The sequence below is a fragment of the Camelina sativa genome, chromosome 11 (genome assembly GCF_000633955.1).
Source record: "Camelina sativa cultivar DH55 chromosome 11, Cs, whole genome shotgun sequence".
Classification (NCBI taxonomy): domain Eukaryota; kingdom Viridiplantae; phylum Streptophyta; class Magnoliopsida; order Brassicales; family Brassicaceae; genus Camelina; species Camelina sativa.
This window is the reverse complement of record NC_025695.1, coordinates 31,303,384-31,323,346: the sequence shown is the minus strand read 5'-3', so window position 1 is coordinate 31,323,346 and position 19,963 is coordinate 31,303,384. Positions and strand designations below refer to the sequence as shown.

Below are 19,963 nucleotides of genomic sequence, written 5' to 3'. Positions count from 1 at the left end.
GGTACTTATCATTTCAGCATTTATGGGCATTAGCTATAACACGGAATGATATCATTTCCTATTGCTCGAGTTGTGTTGTTGGGAAGCGATGTAACAAATGGATCGCAACCATTGATAGTTTCAAAGTTTATTGGAAATGATAGCCAAACAAGACGATCATGTAAGGAAGAAGACAAATAAGAAAAATAATAAATTTAATAATCTATTAGCGTGTAAGACTTACGAGAAAAAGCAACATTGAATTCACTTGTTTGATTTTATTTTCTTTTTCTTAGCGTTTAATCATTTCCTGGTAGATGTGTATGTTATAAACTGACCGTGTGTTAGATGTGTATGTCATAAACTGATTGTGTAAACTCTGTTTCAATTTTAATAAAGTAAAGCAAGATGTTATTTTTTAAAAAAAAAGGTCCTAACCCAATACAATATGTACATACGACCCGACTTACCATACAATTTCACCTTTTTGGTTAGAGATATCAAATACACTCCTTGTTCTCAAAATCTCCCCTTAGCTTCCATTACTTCCCGACTAACCCGCTATGTTCACCCTATGTCCCTATCCATCTCCATTAATAACTAATCATTTGACAAAAAATCAATCATATGATTAATTTTCGTCTAATCTAATTACTCCTAGCCTAATCTTACATATTCCGATTATTTCAAGATTACAAGTATGAAAGACTTTTTTTAACTTCATACATTTATTTTGTTGAAAATGCATTATTTATAAAATGAAATAAACTTTTAAAATAATTTAGTTTGGAACATTTAATAATAGTTTAACTTGATACTTTTAAAGAATGTGATAAATATTTAACTGATAAAAAAATGTAAATACTCAAATTTGATTTTTAAACAAATAAATTAAAATATTTCTAGTAGGCGATGGTTTAAATAGTACAAGTCCTCATATAGTAGTAAATTAAAAATAGTTTTTCTTTATATATCTAATATTGTTTGAATTAATGTGTAATACATTATGTATTATACATAATACAGAATAATTATGTATTATACATAATACAGAATTACAATATGGTAAATTAATATTTAGATTTTTTTATTAGGTTTGGGTTCTCTATTTTACATTTAGGATATAATTTTGAATGATTAGGATTTAGTATTTGAAGTTTATGGCTTAAAATTTAGTTGTTTTATATATAGAAAAAGGGGTATTTTTGAAAATGGACAACACGAAATGGTATTTTTAATAAATATATAAAATAATAGGTCTGGGCATAAAAACCGTACCCAAATACCCAACCCAGAACCCGACCCGAAAAACTGGGTTCGGGTTAGTACGGGTTTGCCTATAAAACCCTATTGGGTTCTATTTTCTAATACCTGTGGATTTGGGTTAGGATCGGCTAATACTCGGTACCCATTTGGGTACCCATTAAACCCGAACATATAAACATATTTATAATATTTATCATTAATATTATAGAATTACCCCAAAATTATGATTATAATTTTGAATATTTTATTTAGTTTATACCTAAATATCAAAAATAATCAAAATATCTAAAATATTTTGTCACATAAGTCAAAATTTAACTAAATTTATTTAAATTTAATTAATTTTAATTATATTTTTTCGGGTACTCGGTAGTTCGGGTACTAATCGGGTTCTAAAATTTGTATTCCAAACCGACCCAAACTCACTAGTACCCAAATCGAACCGAACTCAAATATCTAAAAATTCTCAATGGGTTCTATATTTCTAAACCCGTTTACTCGAACCCGAATGAGTAATACCCGAACCCGAACGGGTTACCCGAATGCCCAGTCCTAAATATAATTTCAAAGAAATTCATTCCAAATGTTTGAACCAATACAATTTTTTCATACCAGATGTTTGCATGAATACAAGTTTCCATTCCAAATGTACAAATTCGACAATACCATAATCATAATAATAACAAAGGCAGAACAAAAACTATACATAGTATACAATAATACAATAAAAATTTATTGTACCCGGAAACGAATCTTAGCATACAAAAGAAGATTCCGGTTTTAGGATTTGTCTTAACGAGAGGGATGAACGATAATGAGGTCCTGCACATTTGCACATATTTCAAAACTAAAAACAAAGATTCTTAGGAAATTTCTTATAATTACGTCCGAGTAATACATACCTCTGAGTAACGAACATGATCATGGTGTTTATACGATCTTTTCACAATCGTTTCCCATTTTATAGACTGAGAATTAGTCTTTTCCTCCATCTTCTTCCTGAAACGGGCGGCTTGACCGGATACGACGTAGGAGGCGGCAGAGCTTCTTGGAACTGCCCGGCAAAGCCATGACTCCGAAGGAGTTTTAGGCAATGGAGGTTGAGGAATAGAGATATTTTGTGCCCTGCTTTTGTTTATGTTGCTCCTTCTCTTTACTTCTTCCACAAGAAACCTAATTTCTTGTCTCTGATTCTGATCGGTTGATCTTTGCAACCTCGAAAGATTCCCCTGAATCCGGAGTGTTTCGCCATCTTTCGGTAGAGAAATTTTGGAAATTTCTTTCGAAAATCTAGGTTTTGCATAGAGTTCTTGAGACTCACTCATAACCTTGTTTGATTTCAAGATTCTTGGTGAAGCTGATTTGGTTTTGTAAACAGGATCTAGTGGTTTCGGGTTTATGATATTCGCCGATTTTACCCGAATATCCTGACATGTCTTGATCCGAGAGAGAACCGGGTTAAGAACTTCCATTGAGTTCTTGGAACAGAGCCACGGCGAGAACCCTAACTGAGCTTTCTTGGGATCTTTTGAGTAAACTGTTGCATCAGCATCTTCATTATGATCATCATCATCGTTGTCGTTGTTCAAATCTTGATTAATTGCCATGGAGACTCTCTGGAGAGCAATGTTCTGTTTCTTCTTCCTCTCCTCTTTAACTCGAGCAGCTTCTTTCTTCTCTTTCATGGCGATTGCTTCCGCAGCTGGTAAAAATCTCGACATGATGAGATCACGGTACTCAAGAATGACGTCATCATCTCTTGATACATTACTCGATCTGTCTCCATCTCCATTATTCTCGAACTCACTGACTCCATTTGAACTGCAATTAGCAGAGAAACTTGCGGTTGAAGAAACCATCTCCAAGGATTTGATTAGGTCTAATTCTTCGGTTATTGTATGCTGATCTTTTGGCTTTCCAGGTGTTTGTTCCCATGTAAAAGGAACTGAAGATGGTTCCATTACATGATCGAAACTTCGGTCTTGTAATAACCGAATCAGAGTTTCATGCTCTGTTTCATGACACGAATCTTTGACTTTTATCCTTCTCGCCGTCGTCTTCGTCGTCTTCTCGGTGTTTTCTGATTCGCTTGGATCTTCTGGTTTAGTCGGAATCCGCCTCATGGATAGGAATGGAGCATCAAAATCTAGTTTTTTCTCCTCCATTGTTGATTCGGAATACCTCTTTAACGAAAAAACAGCCCTTTAAAGAACGTGTCAAGAATCAAGAATGTGTAAAAAAATAAAGAAAACAATCATGAGAGTTAGTGATGTGTCTGCTCTGCTAGATACTATTATTAGAGAAACAAAACTATTTAATAGTAGAAAGAAAAGGCAAATTTTTTTAAAATGTATTGTATCGGCCTATAGAGAGGACTGAAAAATAAATAAATGTGGGGGAACTAAAGATTAGTCAATAAATTAAAGTGTCTCTATGGTTATACAAATTCAATACTCCATCCGTATTACAAAAATTTGTAAATCTAGAGTTTTATATTTCTTTTGTAGAGAATATATAATTTCAATCTAATATTCTATTTAATTTTCTAATTTACCTTTAAAACAAAATTATTTTGATTGAATTTAAGTAATTAACCATTTATTAATATATATATATATATATATATAATTTGTGCAAAATGTATCAAAATAATGTAGTTTACTAAAAACAGAAGAAGTAAAATTTATGAAAATAAGATATAATGATAAGAGTGTGATATATCGAATGTTTGGGGATGATGGTTTAATTCTAATTTTGATTGATAAAAAATGGTTCTATTAAAAATTAATAGTATAAAGATAATATATAGTATTTGAACTAAAAAGTAAAAAAGAAGATTATAAATAAGAAAACTATAAACTAATTTAGTTATATATTTGATAAACATCTTCGTTCTTGAAATAAGATAACTTTCGGTAAGATCAATCCAACGTTTGTTGTTGGACTATTATATATGGTCTTGTGATTCTCGTGAACAACTCCATTAACAAATACTATTAATTAAGAAATTGTTGGTTGAAATTTGAAACATATTGGAAATGACAATTCGTTTTATAGTAAACGACATTCTTGATCATATTCCAAAACAAATGTATGTTTTGCTAAGATGTTCTAAATAAAATAACAGAACAATGGTTCTGATTTGTAACACTCCGTATAATTACGGCATAACAAAGGGTATATTTAAATTCGTATGCGATAAAATATAAAAACATTTGTTCAGAATAAAATTATTTGTACTTCTTTATTTCATATTATCACCAATCATGTAACTTTCATTTGTGATTACTAAATTGAAGAACAAAACAAAAAACTTTGTGAAACTTTGCACAAATAACATATTTACTTTTATGTCTAAAATTCCAGTTCTAGATAATTTGTGCTACTATGCACAAAATTGCCCTAACGTTTTTTTCATTTTGAGTTTATGGATCGAACGACAAGTAATAATGAAAAAAAATAAACACAACAATTTAGTCGGTCACAGGGGACTGTATTAATTTTGTCGGATCCAGAAATAACATTGCGTAATGTTTGGGAACCGACTGAAAATGCTAGTAAATGATAATTCAGTTTCACCCCTTTTTTTTTCCCAATCAAATTTCTTTATCCAAAATTTCATAAAATATTATAGTCCAACTTTATTACTTTATAGAAGTTAATTACTGTACTTACATTTGATCATATTATGTATATCAGACCAATATAATAATAGCCTAAAATTTCAGAATATGAAAGTCATTTTCATTCTTGATTAGATAGATAGACCAACTCATAATAAGTAATGTAAACACATGTTTCGTCATTTTCTGGGCCACGCAACGTTTTTGATAGTTCTTTTAGCTCCCTTGATTAATGTCACGCCATGCTCTATCTTTATTCATCTCAAATCATGTCCAATCATTGTTGATTTCATTTACTTTCCGTTTTCATTTTCTTTTGCTGACATAATATTTCTTCCTGTTTATTAAAACAACATTATATGCATGCAGTTTTCATAGTTTAGATAAATCATTTTATTTTGTTATATGTTGTTTCGTTCTTGGGCATAGAAAATCAAAACAGTAACTTATAATCTATCTTAACATCATGAAAATATATTGGCAAAGAAAAAGATCATCAATACTTTTTGCTTTCTTAAAACAATTCGTATGTCAAGAAAAAAGAAAAATACCAAAAAAGATGCAATGCGTACCTTCGTGTAATGAATAATGTGGACCTTGGCTGCATCGAAACAAGGTGAAGAGGATAACCATTATTTTTACTTTTTTGCTACTAGATACCCATACTAACAAATTATTAGCATTGTCATTTATTCGAATTTATTAACTAGTACCAAACTCTTCAAAGTGTAAGTAAATGTTCATTAAATTCACCATCGGCAATTTTGTTTCTTATGAAGAAAAAGGACTAACGCTTTAATGGAGTATTTTAAATGAATATATATAAAGTATATACTAAAATGGAAAAGAAAGATATAACAAGCTTCTTTTTCGATTACATCATGTTTTAACATTATAAAATAATCAATAAACGATTTTTAATGGTTTCAACTTCTAAGGGATAAACAACTTGCTCACCGTTATAAAAAAATGTGATAAATAATAACTGATAATGTTTAGAAACAGTCGATATAATATGCATACAGTAAATTTTTTATAAATTAATATTTTTTAAATTAATATTAGTTATAATGTAATAATTTTTTTTGGTTTCGAGTTAAATCGGTGTAAAAAATAACACAATTCGATAAAATAATAAAATAATAATTTTTTTAGAAATTCTATGTAAAAATATAGTCCCATCAATATAATAAAATAATAATGATATAAACTATATATATCTAAGAAAATTTAGTGAACTATAAAAATATGAAGCTCATCTTAACTTTTTTCATTGTATCATTTTTAGTGTTGTCTTTTTAAATCGTATCAAAAAATTTGGAGAGTTCAAGATGCGATAATTGATTTTTTACATGTAACTGGTTCTAAAAACACCATAATATCTTCATCAACTTTATCATTACATGAAAGATAGTACCAGCAATTTTTTCTAAACTCTAAACTTCTAACATTTATTATTTTCACCTTGATAATTTAGTAAATTATTAGCATTAATCCTATTATGATAGGCAAAATTATAAATTAATTTTTTTTTATAAAAATGTAAATGATAACAAGTATCTTATTTTGTAATAGAAAATTTTCAAAATTATGAAAATGAAAAACATCTTCATAAGTTAATATATGATTATTAATAATTTTTAATCCTTCGATTAATTAAAACTTCTGTAAACTAATAAAATTTCATTGTCTATGCCTTATTAATTTATAGAAGTTTACTGTACATGAAATCATGAGATTTTTTTGTTTATATATATCTAACTATAAGGAAGCACATGATTTGCTAGAAATTAAACCTCTCCCAAATTGGAAGGGTATTGTTGTGATTCGTTTTTTTTTTTCCTGAAATTATTGCTGTGATTTTTTAATGTATTAAATTCTCAAGTTAATCTTTTTCACAAATTTGCGGCAAATGATTTCTTCACAAATTTTCTTCATAAAAGGTCAAAAAATTACGAGAAGATAACAATAAACCCATATCAATTATGCAATGAAAAGGGACTTTCGAATTGGTAAATACACGCGTTTAATATAAAAATATTTTTTAATCTATAATCTAACTTTTCACAGTACGTGGTAAAATTTATCACAAATATTTTTTTTCTACCAGTTCTCTCATTATAACAAATCTGCGATGAAAATAAATTTGTTAGAATAAATTTATAAGAAATCTACTAAGATTTTTTCACTAGTAAATCTTGTGTTTTCTTAACATTCAAAATTTCATTAAAAAGGAAAAAAAACAATAATAATAATAATAATAATAATAATAATAATAATAATAATAATAATAATAATAATAATAATATGACTATATGGATCTAATCTTAAATGTAATCTCTTGCACAAGCAGAGGCATAATATATACAAAAGAGAACTCTTGTGGACCAAAAGAAGAAGAAAGAAAAAGCCAAATTGTTCTTGACTTTCAAAGTTTGGACAACCGGAAAACAAAAACCCTAAATCTGCGGAGGTGAAAAGGACAAGGTAAAAATAGAGATACTCTTCTCATAGATATCTATTGTGCAAGATCCGATCCATTGTCATTCATACGAAAGCTCTGAGCCCACCAAAGAATCTATTTCTACCATACCAAAATTGCATACTAACGTTATTATAGTATTTGTACCTTTTGTTTTCAAATCCCTTTAAATATTACAAAAGTTTGCGTGCAACAGAATAAAGAAGTTGAAATAAAAGAACAAACGTAACATACTAGGTAAACTAACATATATACTCGATACATAAATATAATAAACATATTAGACAATATACGTACTTATTTCCCATCGAACATGACTATTGCTTGCTAGTTGCCAAATTAACTTGTTATCTTAAACCTGATTTTAATACTTAAATACTAACACTATATTCTAAAAATTACAACTTTAGATGAGCCACCGTCTTTTCCGAGAGCTTAGCCAATGACTTAAGATTAAACCCAACGATGGTATCAGCAAAAGACGTCGTTTCCTCCTTACTATTTCCGTCCGGCACATCCACCACATAACTCTCCACCACCACCGTCTTCTCCTTTTCCTCTGCCGCCACAAAGGCCATCGTTTTGGACCGGTAATTAACCAACCGATGATCACCACCTATAATGCTAATCACCATCACATGAGACTCATCGTCAAGTTCGTCTAATCTTTCTTGGCTGAACCCAGCCGGAAGCCCGGAAACCAACGTCACTTCACGGACGGAGCCTTCTCCTCCATCGCCGGAGCTTAGATTGCACGTTTTTACGAATTGTTTGTAGGCTTGAGGGTTATCAAACCGACGTAGTATTGACCAAACTAAGGATAATGGAGCATCTATAGTTTGGACAAGTGTTGAACCGCACTTGTGATATTCTTGAGAAGGTCCCATTTGTGTTTTCTGGTTATGAAACGAAAGTGTACTTTTTTTTCGACCGTTGTCTTGTATGATAATATCTTCAAATCTTAATGAAGCTTCCATTGTTGTTTGAGTATTTATATGAGAAATATCTAGTACAATACCGACAATAATAATATGAGCTGTCCTTTTTTGGTGAACCGGGAAATCATGAAGTAATACCAAGTAATTTTTTATTTTATTGATATGTATAAAATAAAATGTGAAAAAAGAAAATTCTAGTTATCAAAAAAAAAAAAAAGAAAATTCAGTTTAAGGGTTTGGTCTAATTAAGTACATTGTAATATGCACATAAAAACAAAAAAATTATAGATAAAAAGACTAATTAACTATCAAACAGTGTAATATGTGACTATATCTAGATCTATATTTGTCCATAAATTATATTTATATAACAAGAAATTGTAGACATGATGACCCTTTGTTTTGTAACGTCATTGTAATGAAAAATGGATTGCGGTTAAATTTGGAGGGTTATGGCATGGACTGTGATAGAACTAGTGGCTTACGATGGATCCACGTAGTCGATTTCGTTCATACGAACCACACTTGTTTATCACACATTTAAATTGTTAATAAATAAATAGTTTGACAAAAAGGATAAACAAAAATAAATAAATATGAAATAGGCCAAATGAACCTACAATTTTAAGATCCTTACCCAAAATAGCATCACGCTTTTGTCTTTTCTTAGGACGGTAACGATAATTGAACCGGAAACAGATAAGCTAAACGAAATTGTATTTCAGGTTTCCTTTCCAACACCTAAAATTTTGATAAGGACCATTTTTTCTTTCTGATGTTGAACTTTTGATTTAGACTTGTTGAAAGAATCTCAGAATCGCAATCTCACATTTTCAAATCTCTCACGATTTTGAGTCAATAAATTAGAGTCTAAGGATTCAACTTGGAGCAGTTTGAAGAACCACATCTAATTTTCTATATGACTATATACACTGTGCTAGTGCTACGAACCCATATCTAAAACAAATATTGTTTATGATGGAAAAATAAAACAATAACCAGTTAGTTTTGACTTAAAAACCTTATATAATCTTCTGCATGCATTTTTCATCCAATAGATTTCAAATTATTATTTTTAATTATTAATGTGAGGTGCATCTAATAAATTATAGGTTAATAACAATTCAAACAACAAGATTTGACCAAGTTGTCGGATGAAGAAAAAAAAATAAAGTTAGATAAATATATCCAAGTAGATTGTTTGCATATAAAATATGAAAGATTTAGAATTGCCCAACACATAATATTAAGAATCAGTAATCGAATATGCTCTGTAGTATTTTACTTTCAGGTGCCTAGAAACCATAACAAGACCAGTAATGCCTTTTTGGAAACGGAAGATATATATGCAATCTTCTTGGCGTCGCACTTAGTCAAGCTGCTAAACTCAACTCAAGCATCCGACCACTTAGTCAAGCCGGGACATTGTCAAAAATCGTTTCTATTCATTTCAATATTTGAAAATTCAATATTTCTATTTTTTATTCAAAAATCCAATTATTTCACAAGACGTATAAACACATAGACTTGATACTTGAACATACAATCAAATACACGGTTATAGCCAGGGCCGGCCCGAAGGTCTACGACGCCTAAAGCAGAACCGGAAAATGATGCCCTTAATCCCAATTAATTTTTTCTTAATCCCAACTAATTTTTTTTTTAAACTTTAAAAATGAAATTTCAGTATAAAATAATACACCAAAAATACAAGCAATCCACGAAACAACATATCATCAAGTAGACAAATCGTTAGTGTAGTGAGCAATCTACGGAGATTATATAGAAAATTTAGTATAATGACTTTGATCTTTGAATTACATTTAAGTTTTAAATTATAGCAAATTAGAATATTTCAAGTAAGAATTGTTTGAGAATATGTGAATCCACCATATGCTAAGTTTAACTGACGTTTTGCTTACAAAGTTTTTTTCTTTTTGAAGAAGAAAGAAAAAAACTTAAGACAACAGAGAAAACGTAGGATTGTAGAAAAAAAAGAAAACATACATGGGGGAGAAAGCAGAGATTGACAATAATATTGGAAGAAGAAAAGGAACGGCCAAAAAGAAAGACGAGGATTTTTTATTCACTAGTTCAATTGCTATTTTAATTATTATTTAGTTTATTAGTATAATTAATATAAGGAAATGTAGATAAAAAGAATATTTTGGATTAGATAAAATAGGGAAAAAGATCGGTTGTATTTAACGCGGGGTTGGTTTGAATCCAGTACAAGTGACTGAAAATCAAACAAAAAAAACCACTATATTAAAAAAACATTTAAAATTTCATGCCTCTAAAATACTTAAAATATTTGGCGCTTAAAGCCTTTTGCTTCATACTTAAAATATTTGGCGCTTAAAGCCCTTTGCTTCATGAGCTTTAGGTGAGGGCCGGTACTGGTTATAGCAATACCTACATTATTCCCCGTCTAGTAAGGCTAATTTCTATGTAAAACTTCATGAAAATAAGAGTTTTGAAAATTCTTTAAAGTTCAAACTCTAAAAGTGAGCCATCATCTTCTCCGATAATTTAGCCAATGACCTAAGGTTACACCGAACGATAGTATCAGCAAACAACGTCGTTTTCTCCTCTGTTTCCTTCCGGCACATCCACCACATAACTCTCCACCACCACCGTCTTGTCTTCCTCCTCCTTCGCCACAAACGCCGTCGATTTCGACCGATAATTAACCAAACGATATGATCACCACCAATAATGCTTATCACCATCACATGAGACTCATCGTCAAGTTCATCTAGCCTTTCTAGGCTGAAACTTGCCGGTAGATCGGAAACCAGCGTGACTTCACGGACAGAGCCTTCTCCTCCATCGCCGGAACGTAGTGCGCACGTTTTCACAAATTGTTTATATGTTTTCGGGTTATCAAAACGACGTAGGACTGACCATACAAGAAGTAATGGAGCATTGATAGTTTGTACTAGTGTCGAACCGCATACATGCTGTTCTTGAGACGATGTTTTCATTATTTTTTGTTTGGTGTTTTACAATTTTCCTATTCTACGGACCGTTGTGGTTGTTGTCTTCATATATTTCTAAAGTGGCAAGTTTTTTTATATGAGAAATATCTATAGGTCGACAAAAAGAGAAATATCTTTAGAACAAGGCCGACTGAAAGAAATATTAAATTTATGACTTGACATCGATACCAAAAAAAAAAAAAGAAAACTATGAAAACCTTTAAATAAGAAAATTTATTTATTCAAACACTATGACATTTAACATTCGAGTAAAATACTTGGTTTACGTACATTGTGTAATACATGCACATAAAACAAAGTACTTTTTTTGTATCTTTAAACAAAAACAGCGTATGAAATTGACAGTCAGTGTATGTTTTTATATATATGACAAGCAATTGTAATAGTTGTATCCAAAAATTATAAGGAACAATTTGCTCTGTTATAACGTCATTGTAATGAAGAATATATTGCGGTTAAGTTTGGAAGGTTATGACATGGACTGTGGTAAAAGTAATGGCAAATAATTGTTCCACGTTGGTTCACACGAATCACACTTATTAATCACACATTTATATTCGCAGTATAAGAAACAAACATATAGATTGAAAGATGTTAAAAAGGAAGAAAAAAAAGTTGACAGATGTTTGTGTTGTGTCGTAATTTTGTTGTTTTCTTTTCTGCTTTCGGGTTTATTTTACTTATATTTTTAAAATTTGTTATTAAAAATATGCGAAAATAATAAATATTAATTGTTGATAACAGAAAAAAAAATGAAAAATTCTCGAAAATAACACTAATTTAAATTTCTCTTCCAAACTTAGCATACATTTTCTTGAATTCCAAAACTAGCACATATATTCTAATTAAATATTAAAATAATATTTTTTTTAATTTCTTTTATATATTATTATTCTTTTACGCGTTTTTCTGGACAAAATACAATCATGCATCTTTCTTCCACTAGTTATCATCATCTTATTGTTGATTGTTTACAGGAGATCAAAGTTTCGACAAAATCGCCAGTGATCTACAAGAGATCGATAACATCTGCAGAAGATCAGTGACACCCGCTAGAGATAAAAAATTGCCACCGCTTTCACCTCTTTCTCTCTCCTCCATCGCCATCTGGTTAATTGAAACGTTTTGTGTTTGAATCTGTCTTCTTATTCTAAAACCTAGCTTATAAAATTGGACGTTTTTAATTCAGTTGGGGGTTTTAGGTATTTTATTTGTTTGCTAATTTGATGAAGTTTAATGGAGTAAAGGTGATTTTTATTGTAAATTGAGCAAGGTTAAGATGTGATTGGTACAAATGATTCATGTAGCAAAGTGATTGTTGACGGTTGTGTGAATTTTTGCATTAGAGTTTGATTTGTACAGTGTGTAACAAAGTGTGTTATTTGTTGACTGGTACAAATGATTTGTGTAGCAAAGTGTGTTGTTTGTTGCTCGTGTAATTTTGTGTTTTTTTGTCACATTTGAAGATTAAGGAAGCATTGTTGATAATTTATGATGACGTTCCTGAAACTTATTCCCTGATTTCAATTATTATCGCAGGAAATGATGTTTTTCTCTAAGCTACATGATGTATCTGCAGATGACACAAGATGCAAGTATGCTTTGGATATCTGCAGATGAGACTGTGTTCCTTTATCCAATTTTACTCTATCTGATGTTTAGACATATGATGCTTGAGAAACTTTTTTAGTTTTTTTTGGTACTTGTCTAATGTATAACATTCTCACATGTTTATGTTAGCACTTTGCTTTAACTGTGACTGAACTTCATGAAAGATTATATGAAATTCAGAAAATATTGTATTAAATTCAGGAAATATTGTATGAAATTCAGAAAGGATCCATAGATATTTAGGAAGACTTTATCAAATTTCATGAAGACCTTCATAGAAAAATAAATTCATGAAAGATTTCATAAAAATTCATGTACTTTCATGAACATATTTACTGTTTACAGATTCTCTTTAATTTCAAGAAAATTCAAGAAGTGTGATGATCATAATACATTCAAGTAAAAAATTGTTAAATGATCATAAAACATTCATGAAGGATTCCCAGATATTTAGGAAGTTTTTATCGAATTTCAGGAAGACCTTCATAGAAAAATAAATTCATGAAGAATTCATAATAATTAATGAAGACTTTCATGACCATATTTATTGTTAGAGGCTCTCTTTTATTTCAATAAAATTAAGAAGTAGGATGATCATAGTACATTAAAGTACAAACTCTTGACGAATATAAGCATTATACAGATTTTACAAACGTTCCATCGCTACGACTCGCTTCACCGTTGTGTTCAAATTTGGCTATGTAATATGCTTCTTGTCCACCATTTCTCCATGAAGTTGTCATATTCAATGGCCTTGTCCGACAGTTAAAGAGGAAATAACCAGCGTCGTCCGTGTAATAGAAAAAACATTGACGATATTCCTGCCCCTAAGTATGAATCTTTTGAGTTTTGCATCTTAGGCAAATAATGAAATGAAGAGATTAGAGAAATCATGCAAATCACATCCTGAGTGTCTTGGCTTAAAGAAAGTAAGTATCATATAAAAGAACAAACCTTGGTATCTAGAGGATCTGCTCCTCCCAAATCAATGATACAATCCTTAATGTTTTCTACTAAATCTTGTCTACCAATGAAACTCTCGAGCAAGGCACCATATCTGTCAAAATTTAAAAAGCTCACCTAGCTTAAAATTAATCATCTAGTTCAAATCAATACTTAAGTTCATAATCATCATTAGTAATAAGGAGATCAAAATCACAATCATAATTTACTAAATTCATGAAGGATTTGGCTTCCATCAACTTACACAAGCCAAAAGTATAGTAGAACTGCAAAATTCTACTATACTCTCACTCTAACTCTTTCACTCACCAAATCTTTCAGGACATGGATTTCACAGAAAAAGATGGGACATTACTACCTTCAAGCATGGCTATTCTCGGTTGCATTCGGTTTGACAGGAATGAACAAGTGCCCATGACAATTGCATTAAGCACTCTTGCTTAAGATCCTCAGTGAACCTCTCGAACCTTTCACATTGAGCACTCTTGCTTAAGATCCTCTCGAACCTCTCTTTCAAATCCCTACACATCAATCAAAACCATGGATTTTTAGCTGGTGAAGCCTGTAAAAAACTTCTAAAGCTCGATTTCAAAGTTCTCTCCAATCCAAAAATCAAAGGATGGGGCTAATCTTGGAGAAAGCAAATCTGATTTCAGAAATTGGCAAACAAAAACAGTTATAAATTTCCCCTAATAGTTCGTGATTCCATTTACCTACAAGAGATGGTTCTTCGTCTTTGGAAACGTAAGGTGGAAAGAAAAAGCAAACACATGAGAAGGATTAGAGAAAAACTTACAGCGATGACATCTCCATCGCACCAAGGAATCTTATCGCTGCCGGTGAAGAAGGAATCGACAGAGTCAAAGAATTGTCCGATCTTAGCATCCATTGAAGGCGATTCTGAGCTTTGATTAATGTGAGACTTCGTTCTCGTTTCTCTCTCACGCGAGATCGAAGATTGTAATATATATATTTTTTTTTAAATTAAAGTATTTAATTATATTAAATTTGTGTTAAATGTGGAATATTTAAGAGTGGATGTTAATTTTGGAAAAAAAAACAGAAATTAGTGATATCGAGGAGTGTTTCTCAAAAAAAATTGACGAGAAAAAAAAACAAAAAAAATATAGGCGTAATCTAAATCTGTAAGTTTAGAAACAGGCAAAATGAGCCTAAAATTTGATCCATTTATGCCAAACTATAAGCCCAAACTAAGCATTACTCTTTAACTCTTTACCTTGAGGATAGCAGATAATGAACCGAAACCGATATAAAACCTAAACCAGAATGTAATTCCGGTTATTGTAGTTTTTTTTCTACCACCTAAGGTTTGCCAACGACCAGTTATTTTTGTTGTCAACTTAAAATTTTATTTTGAAGTCATTGAGACTGAAACTTCGATATAGACTGACAAGAGAACCTAAGACTCAATCACAATCCCACATTCTCAAATATCTGACGATTTTGATTTTTGAATCGAAAAAATAAAACAAAATCATTATCCAAAAACTGAATAAGGATCCGTTTATGAGTTCACTTAATAGCGATTAGAACAAGAAATTAATTTGGTTTCGAGAAGACTTTTTCAAATTTAAATTTTATTACCGGTTTTGCTTATTTTATTAGCGATTGCGATTTACAGATTATATATGGGATAAAGAGTTCAACCCATATATATTTGGTCTTACATTAATAGTTCATTACATATATAATAAATATAGAACTAGACTCAAAATAAAATTATTTTGATCGAGTTGGAGGAGGTGTCCAAAATTTTGGAGGATGTGTCCCAGTTCTGATCGAGTTCATCTTCTCCTCTTAATACTCTCTTTATATATCTTCAAAAACAAAACACAAAATATTACAAAAACATTAGAAGTGATAACTAACGCATACTATCCGCAGAAACATGACCAAACTCTTCTACTAAAGTTTTCAAAATCCTATCTAGGATTGATTGATAGAATATAGGTTTATTCTGTCACAACTACTTAGATATTATTATCCTAGATTATAGGCACAGTTCTGTAACATCCTAGGTTTTATAAGACCATGTAAATCAATGAACAGGGCAAGAGAGATTTCACAACTTTCATGGTATCAGAGCTAGATCGCTCTTGATATTTTTTCTCCGCTTCCTCTTCTACTTCTTCCTCTCTTCTCTTCTCTCTCTTCCTTTTCTCTTTTTGTTTCAAAATGGCCACTCCTCCGACAAATTTTGAGCGAGCCTTTGATGTTACATACATCAAATCTCACATACCTCTCATCCTTGATCTCGATGATCATAATTATGAAGCCTGGCGTGAGTTGTTTCTCACTCACTGCCTCACATTTGATGTTCTTGGACATCTCGATGGCACTCTCCTACCAGCCAATGTCACCGATGCCGCGTGGTACAAACGAGATGGTTTAGTGAAGCTTTGGATCTATGGAACTCTTGCTCCAGACCTGTTTCGATCTTCTTTTCAAACTGGCGGCACTTCAAGAGATGTATGGAAACGGGTTGAGAATCAATTTTCCAACAACAAAGAGGCAAGAGTCATTCAGCTTGATAATGAGCTGCGTACTCAGGAAATCGGCGATCGTTCAAAAGCTGCGTACTGTCAGAAAATCAAATCTATCGCCGACTTGCTAGCTAATGTTGATGCTCTGGTGAATGAACGTAACCTGGTAATGTATTTGTTGAACGGTCTAAATGAGAAGTTTGATAACATTATCAATGTCATCAAACACAAAGAGCCATTCCCAACCTTTGAAATAGCAAAGTCGATGCTTGAACTTGAAGAAACACGCCTCAAAAAATCTCAAAGGCTCACCTCGACACATATGGATCACTCATCATCCACAACCGCTCTCACCGTCGCTGCATCACCAACAGAGCCACGTCAATCTCAACAGTTGGGTCACCATCCTCAATTCAGCAACAACTATAGTGGGAATCAGAGAAACAACAATCGATCACGAGGCGGCGGACGTCACAATTACCAATCGCGGCTTCAGTACCCTAATTGGGCCTCCCCTCCATTTTGGCAAGGCCCATTTACGTCTTGTCCCAATTACTATGGGCAGTGGCCACAAAACCACACCGGCCTTCCTTCCCTCCGCCTCAATCTACGACATATCCGCAAGCTCATCTAATGGAGATACCGACTGCAACTCCGATGACGGAAACTTTGACTGATCCTACAACATATCCTTGGATAATGGACTCGGGCTTGACCGCACACCTATCCACCACATCAGGTAACCTCCACTCTAATTTTAATCATCGCTTCACTCAATCGGTCGTGGTGGGTAATTGTTCCAAGATTCTGGTAGTTAGTGTAGGATCCACCTCCCTAAATAGCCTTTCTCGTCCCCTATCACTAAACAGTGTTCTTGTTACACCACAAATTGTCAAAAATCTTATATCGGTTCGCAAATTTACAATCGATAATTGGTGTACTGTTGAATTTGACTCATTTGGTTTTTCTGTGAAGGACCTTGCAACTCGGAAAATTCTTTTCCGATGTGATAGCAAGGGTGATATTTGCTCTCTTCCAGCTTCATTCAATAAAACACATCCTCAATCCACCGCTCTCCTTGATTCAACACCTTCACTATGGCACAAACGTCTAGCACACACTAATAATGCTAGCCTTGATTCAATTTTATCTAAATCTTTGGGTTTTTGTAATAACAATAAGCTCTCGCAGCCTTGTGAACCTTGCTATTTGAGAAAACAAATGAAGTTGCCTTTTGATGATTCCATTTCATCTGTTTCCAAAGCTTTCGAACTCATTCATTCTGATCTTTGGACATCACTGGTTCAAAACATTAGTGGAATCAAATACTATGTGTTATTCCTTGATGCATATACCCATTATCTTTGGGTTTATTCACTTTGCAAAAAGAGTGATGTGTTCACTAAATTTCTTCAGTTCACAACAATGATCAAAACACAATTCAATGATCATATTCAAGCCTTCTAATGTGACAATGGTGGAGAATATAACAACTCTCAATTTCATGATTACTTTGATAAACATGGAATAAAAGTTAGATTCTCCTGTCCGCATACCTCCCAACAGAATGGAAAATCTGAGCGGATGATCAGAACCATAAACAATGCTATTCGAGCCCTTCTCTTTCAAACATGTTTATCACCAAGTTATTGGGTTGAGGCATTGAACGTTGCTGTTCATACTTTGAACCTTCTTCCATCCTCTGCTATCCAAAACAAAATTTCTTTTACCTTGCTTTTCAACAAGCCCCTTACATACAACCATCTTAGAGTTTTCGGCTGCCTTTGCTTTCCAAACCTCAATCATTCCAATCTCTCAAAGTTATCACCACGAACTACACCCTATTTATTTCTTGGTTATCCTCTCCAACACAAGGGCTATCACTGTTTGGATTTGAAAACCAACAAAATCATTATATCTCGACATGTTAACTTTGTCGAAGATACTTGATAGGTGGATTTTCACCCAGGGTATCAATTCCCCAATTGTAGTACAAAGGGTTATCAATCCAAATGGTTGTTATGCTAGCAGATAAGATATGATCAGAACAAAAAAGTCAAGCTAAGCAATAGTTGGGGTTTGATCTAACAATCCTAAAATAATTAAAAGAAAATAAATAAACAAGAACCACACGACCTAGTACACGATGCAAGTATTCGAGTACAGGATCGGGTGGAGTGATCGGGTAAAGAAGAAAAGTAAGAACAGCTCGAAGGTGTACACGAAGCTGGTGATCGAGTACCAGTTCGGGTATAGGATCGAGTTATGAATAAAAATGTAAACAATCAAAATGCGAAAGCTCCTAAGGATGGGGTAACCGACTCCTAAGTGTTCCTCACCAGTACGGATGTCCTACATGCGTCAAGCAAATATTCCCTTGACAATGAATCTCTAAAATCTTGTTAAAACACTCTCGTGATAGAAACAATCAACCTTAATCACTCCCCTACCCAACTCTCATTGGATAAACATAACCAAGCAGGTAATACAAACAGATTCATTATTGTTAATAAACTCCTTATATCTAATCTCTTAGTCTAAGTGAGTAAATCTCTATCATTGATTGATTCAAGCATTTCAACTACATCTTTCGATGGCAAAACACCCTAGATCTAATATCAACCTCACGGTCTATTGACAGCATTAAGAACACCAATCTAGAAGGGAACTTATATAAAATAAACAACCAAGCTAAGACATCCTAACCGATCAAGAACACAAAGTTGTCTATCCCATCCCTAGAAATTTTGTTTCACTACTCAGATCTCATTGCAGAAAACATAAAAACAAAGATAAACGAAAATTGCATTGTATTGAAAAACAAGATAGAAGTAAGAGTACAGAGTAGAAATCTAAAAGGATAGCAAAGAAATGTAAAATAAATACTAACAAAGTGGAAAAAGAGTTTGAGTCGCTCAAGATCTCTCTCAGAAGCTCTCGCTCTCTGTGTTGAGTGTCTGCGGCGTGCTATGGCGAAAGGAAGAAGAGGGGGGTATATATATGGAAACCCATTAAACCTAGCTGCCCAGTCCTGCCCGAGGGTCTGCTCGAGGCGGTGCTCGAGGATGTGGTCGGGGTACTCCTCGGATAGGTCTTCGGGTAGTTCTTCCTGCCCTTGGATCCTCTTCGATCGGGTTGGTATTCGGACTGTTCTTCCTGCTCCATAGCTCCTTCGGGTACATCCTCGGATTTGACCTTGTTTTTCCCCATTTTAGGCCCTAAAGCACCTGTTTTCATCCAAAATGTGCAAATGCAATAATGCAACACCCTAAATGGCCTAAATGTGGATTCCTACAGTTAATGACCTAAAAACGCTAAGATTAGGGTATATATAATGCAAAATATGGACAAAAAAGGATGCCTAAAACATGTAAATTAGAGAGTTATCAGACCCCCAAACTTAAATCTTGCTAGTCCTCTAGCAAGGAAGTAGGAGGATGAGGGTTAAAAATGGCACTCATAACCTTTTGAGCTAAGCAAAGGATTCAAGCTATAGTCCTTAAAGATAATTTAATGGTGCTAAGATCAATCAACATACTTACAAATATTTTTCTATGCTTATTACCATGCATCAATCTAGTTCAACCTCCAACTA

General features: G+C 32.6%; 2 protein-coding genes, 1 long non-coding RNA gene and 1 pseudogene across 3 annotated transcripts; 1 reads left to right on the top strand and 3 right to left on the bottom strand.

The window, feature by feature from the left end:
• Nucleotides 1,837-3,550, bottom strand: LOC104724813. Its single transcript, XM_010443361.2, has 2 exons — nucleotides 2,148-3,550; nucleotides 1,837-2,067 (listed from the first exon to the last, which is right to left on the bottom strand). The coding sequence occupies exons 1-2, from the start codon at nucleotides 3,408-3,410 to the stop codon at nucleotides 2,038-2,040; spliced, it is 1,293 nt and encodes a 430-aa protein (XP_010441663.1). The 5' UTR covers nucleotides 3,411-3,550; the 3' UTR covers nucleotides 1,837-2,037.
• LOC104724812 (abscisic acid receptor PYL11) lies at nucleotides 7,484-8,293 on the bottom strand. Its single transcript, XM_010443360.2, has one exon. The coding sequence runs from the start codon at nucleotides 8,235-8,237 to the stop codon at nucleotides 7,749-7,751; it is 489 nt and encodes a 162-aa protein (XP_010441662.1). The 5' UTR covers nucleotides 8,238-8,293; the 3' UTR covers nucleotides 7,484-7,748.
• LOC104724811 lies at nucleotides 10,651-11,307 on the bottom strand (annotated as a pseudogene).
• On the top strand, nucleotides 16,941-17,614 carry LOC109127507. Its single transcript, XR_002034071.1, has 2 exons — nucleotides 16,941-17,107; nucleotides 17,344-17,614. It is a non-coding gene; the product is annotated as an uncharacterized LOC109127507 (long non-coding RNA).

Bases quoted from the DNA above. Each gene is read 5' to 3' on its own strand.
- LOC104724813 (XM_010443361.2), bottom strand. From the start codon at position 3,410: ATGGAGGAGAAAAAACTAGATTTTGATGCTCCATTCCTATCCATGAGG. The intron at 2,068-2,147 runs GTATGTATTACT...GCAAATGTGCAG, and splicing joins ATCATGTTCGTTACTCAGAG to GACCTCATTATCGTTCATCC.
- LOC104724812 (XM_010443360.2), bottom strand. From the start codon at position 8,237: ATGGGACCTTCTCAAGAATATCACAAGTGCGGTTCAACACTTGTCCAA.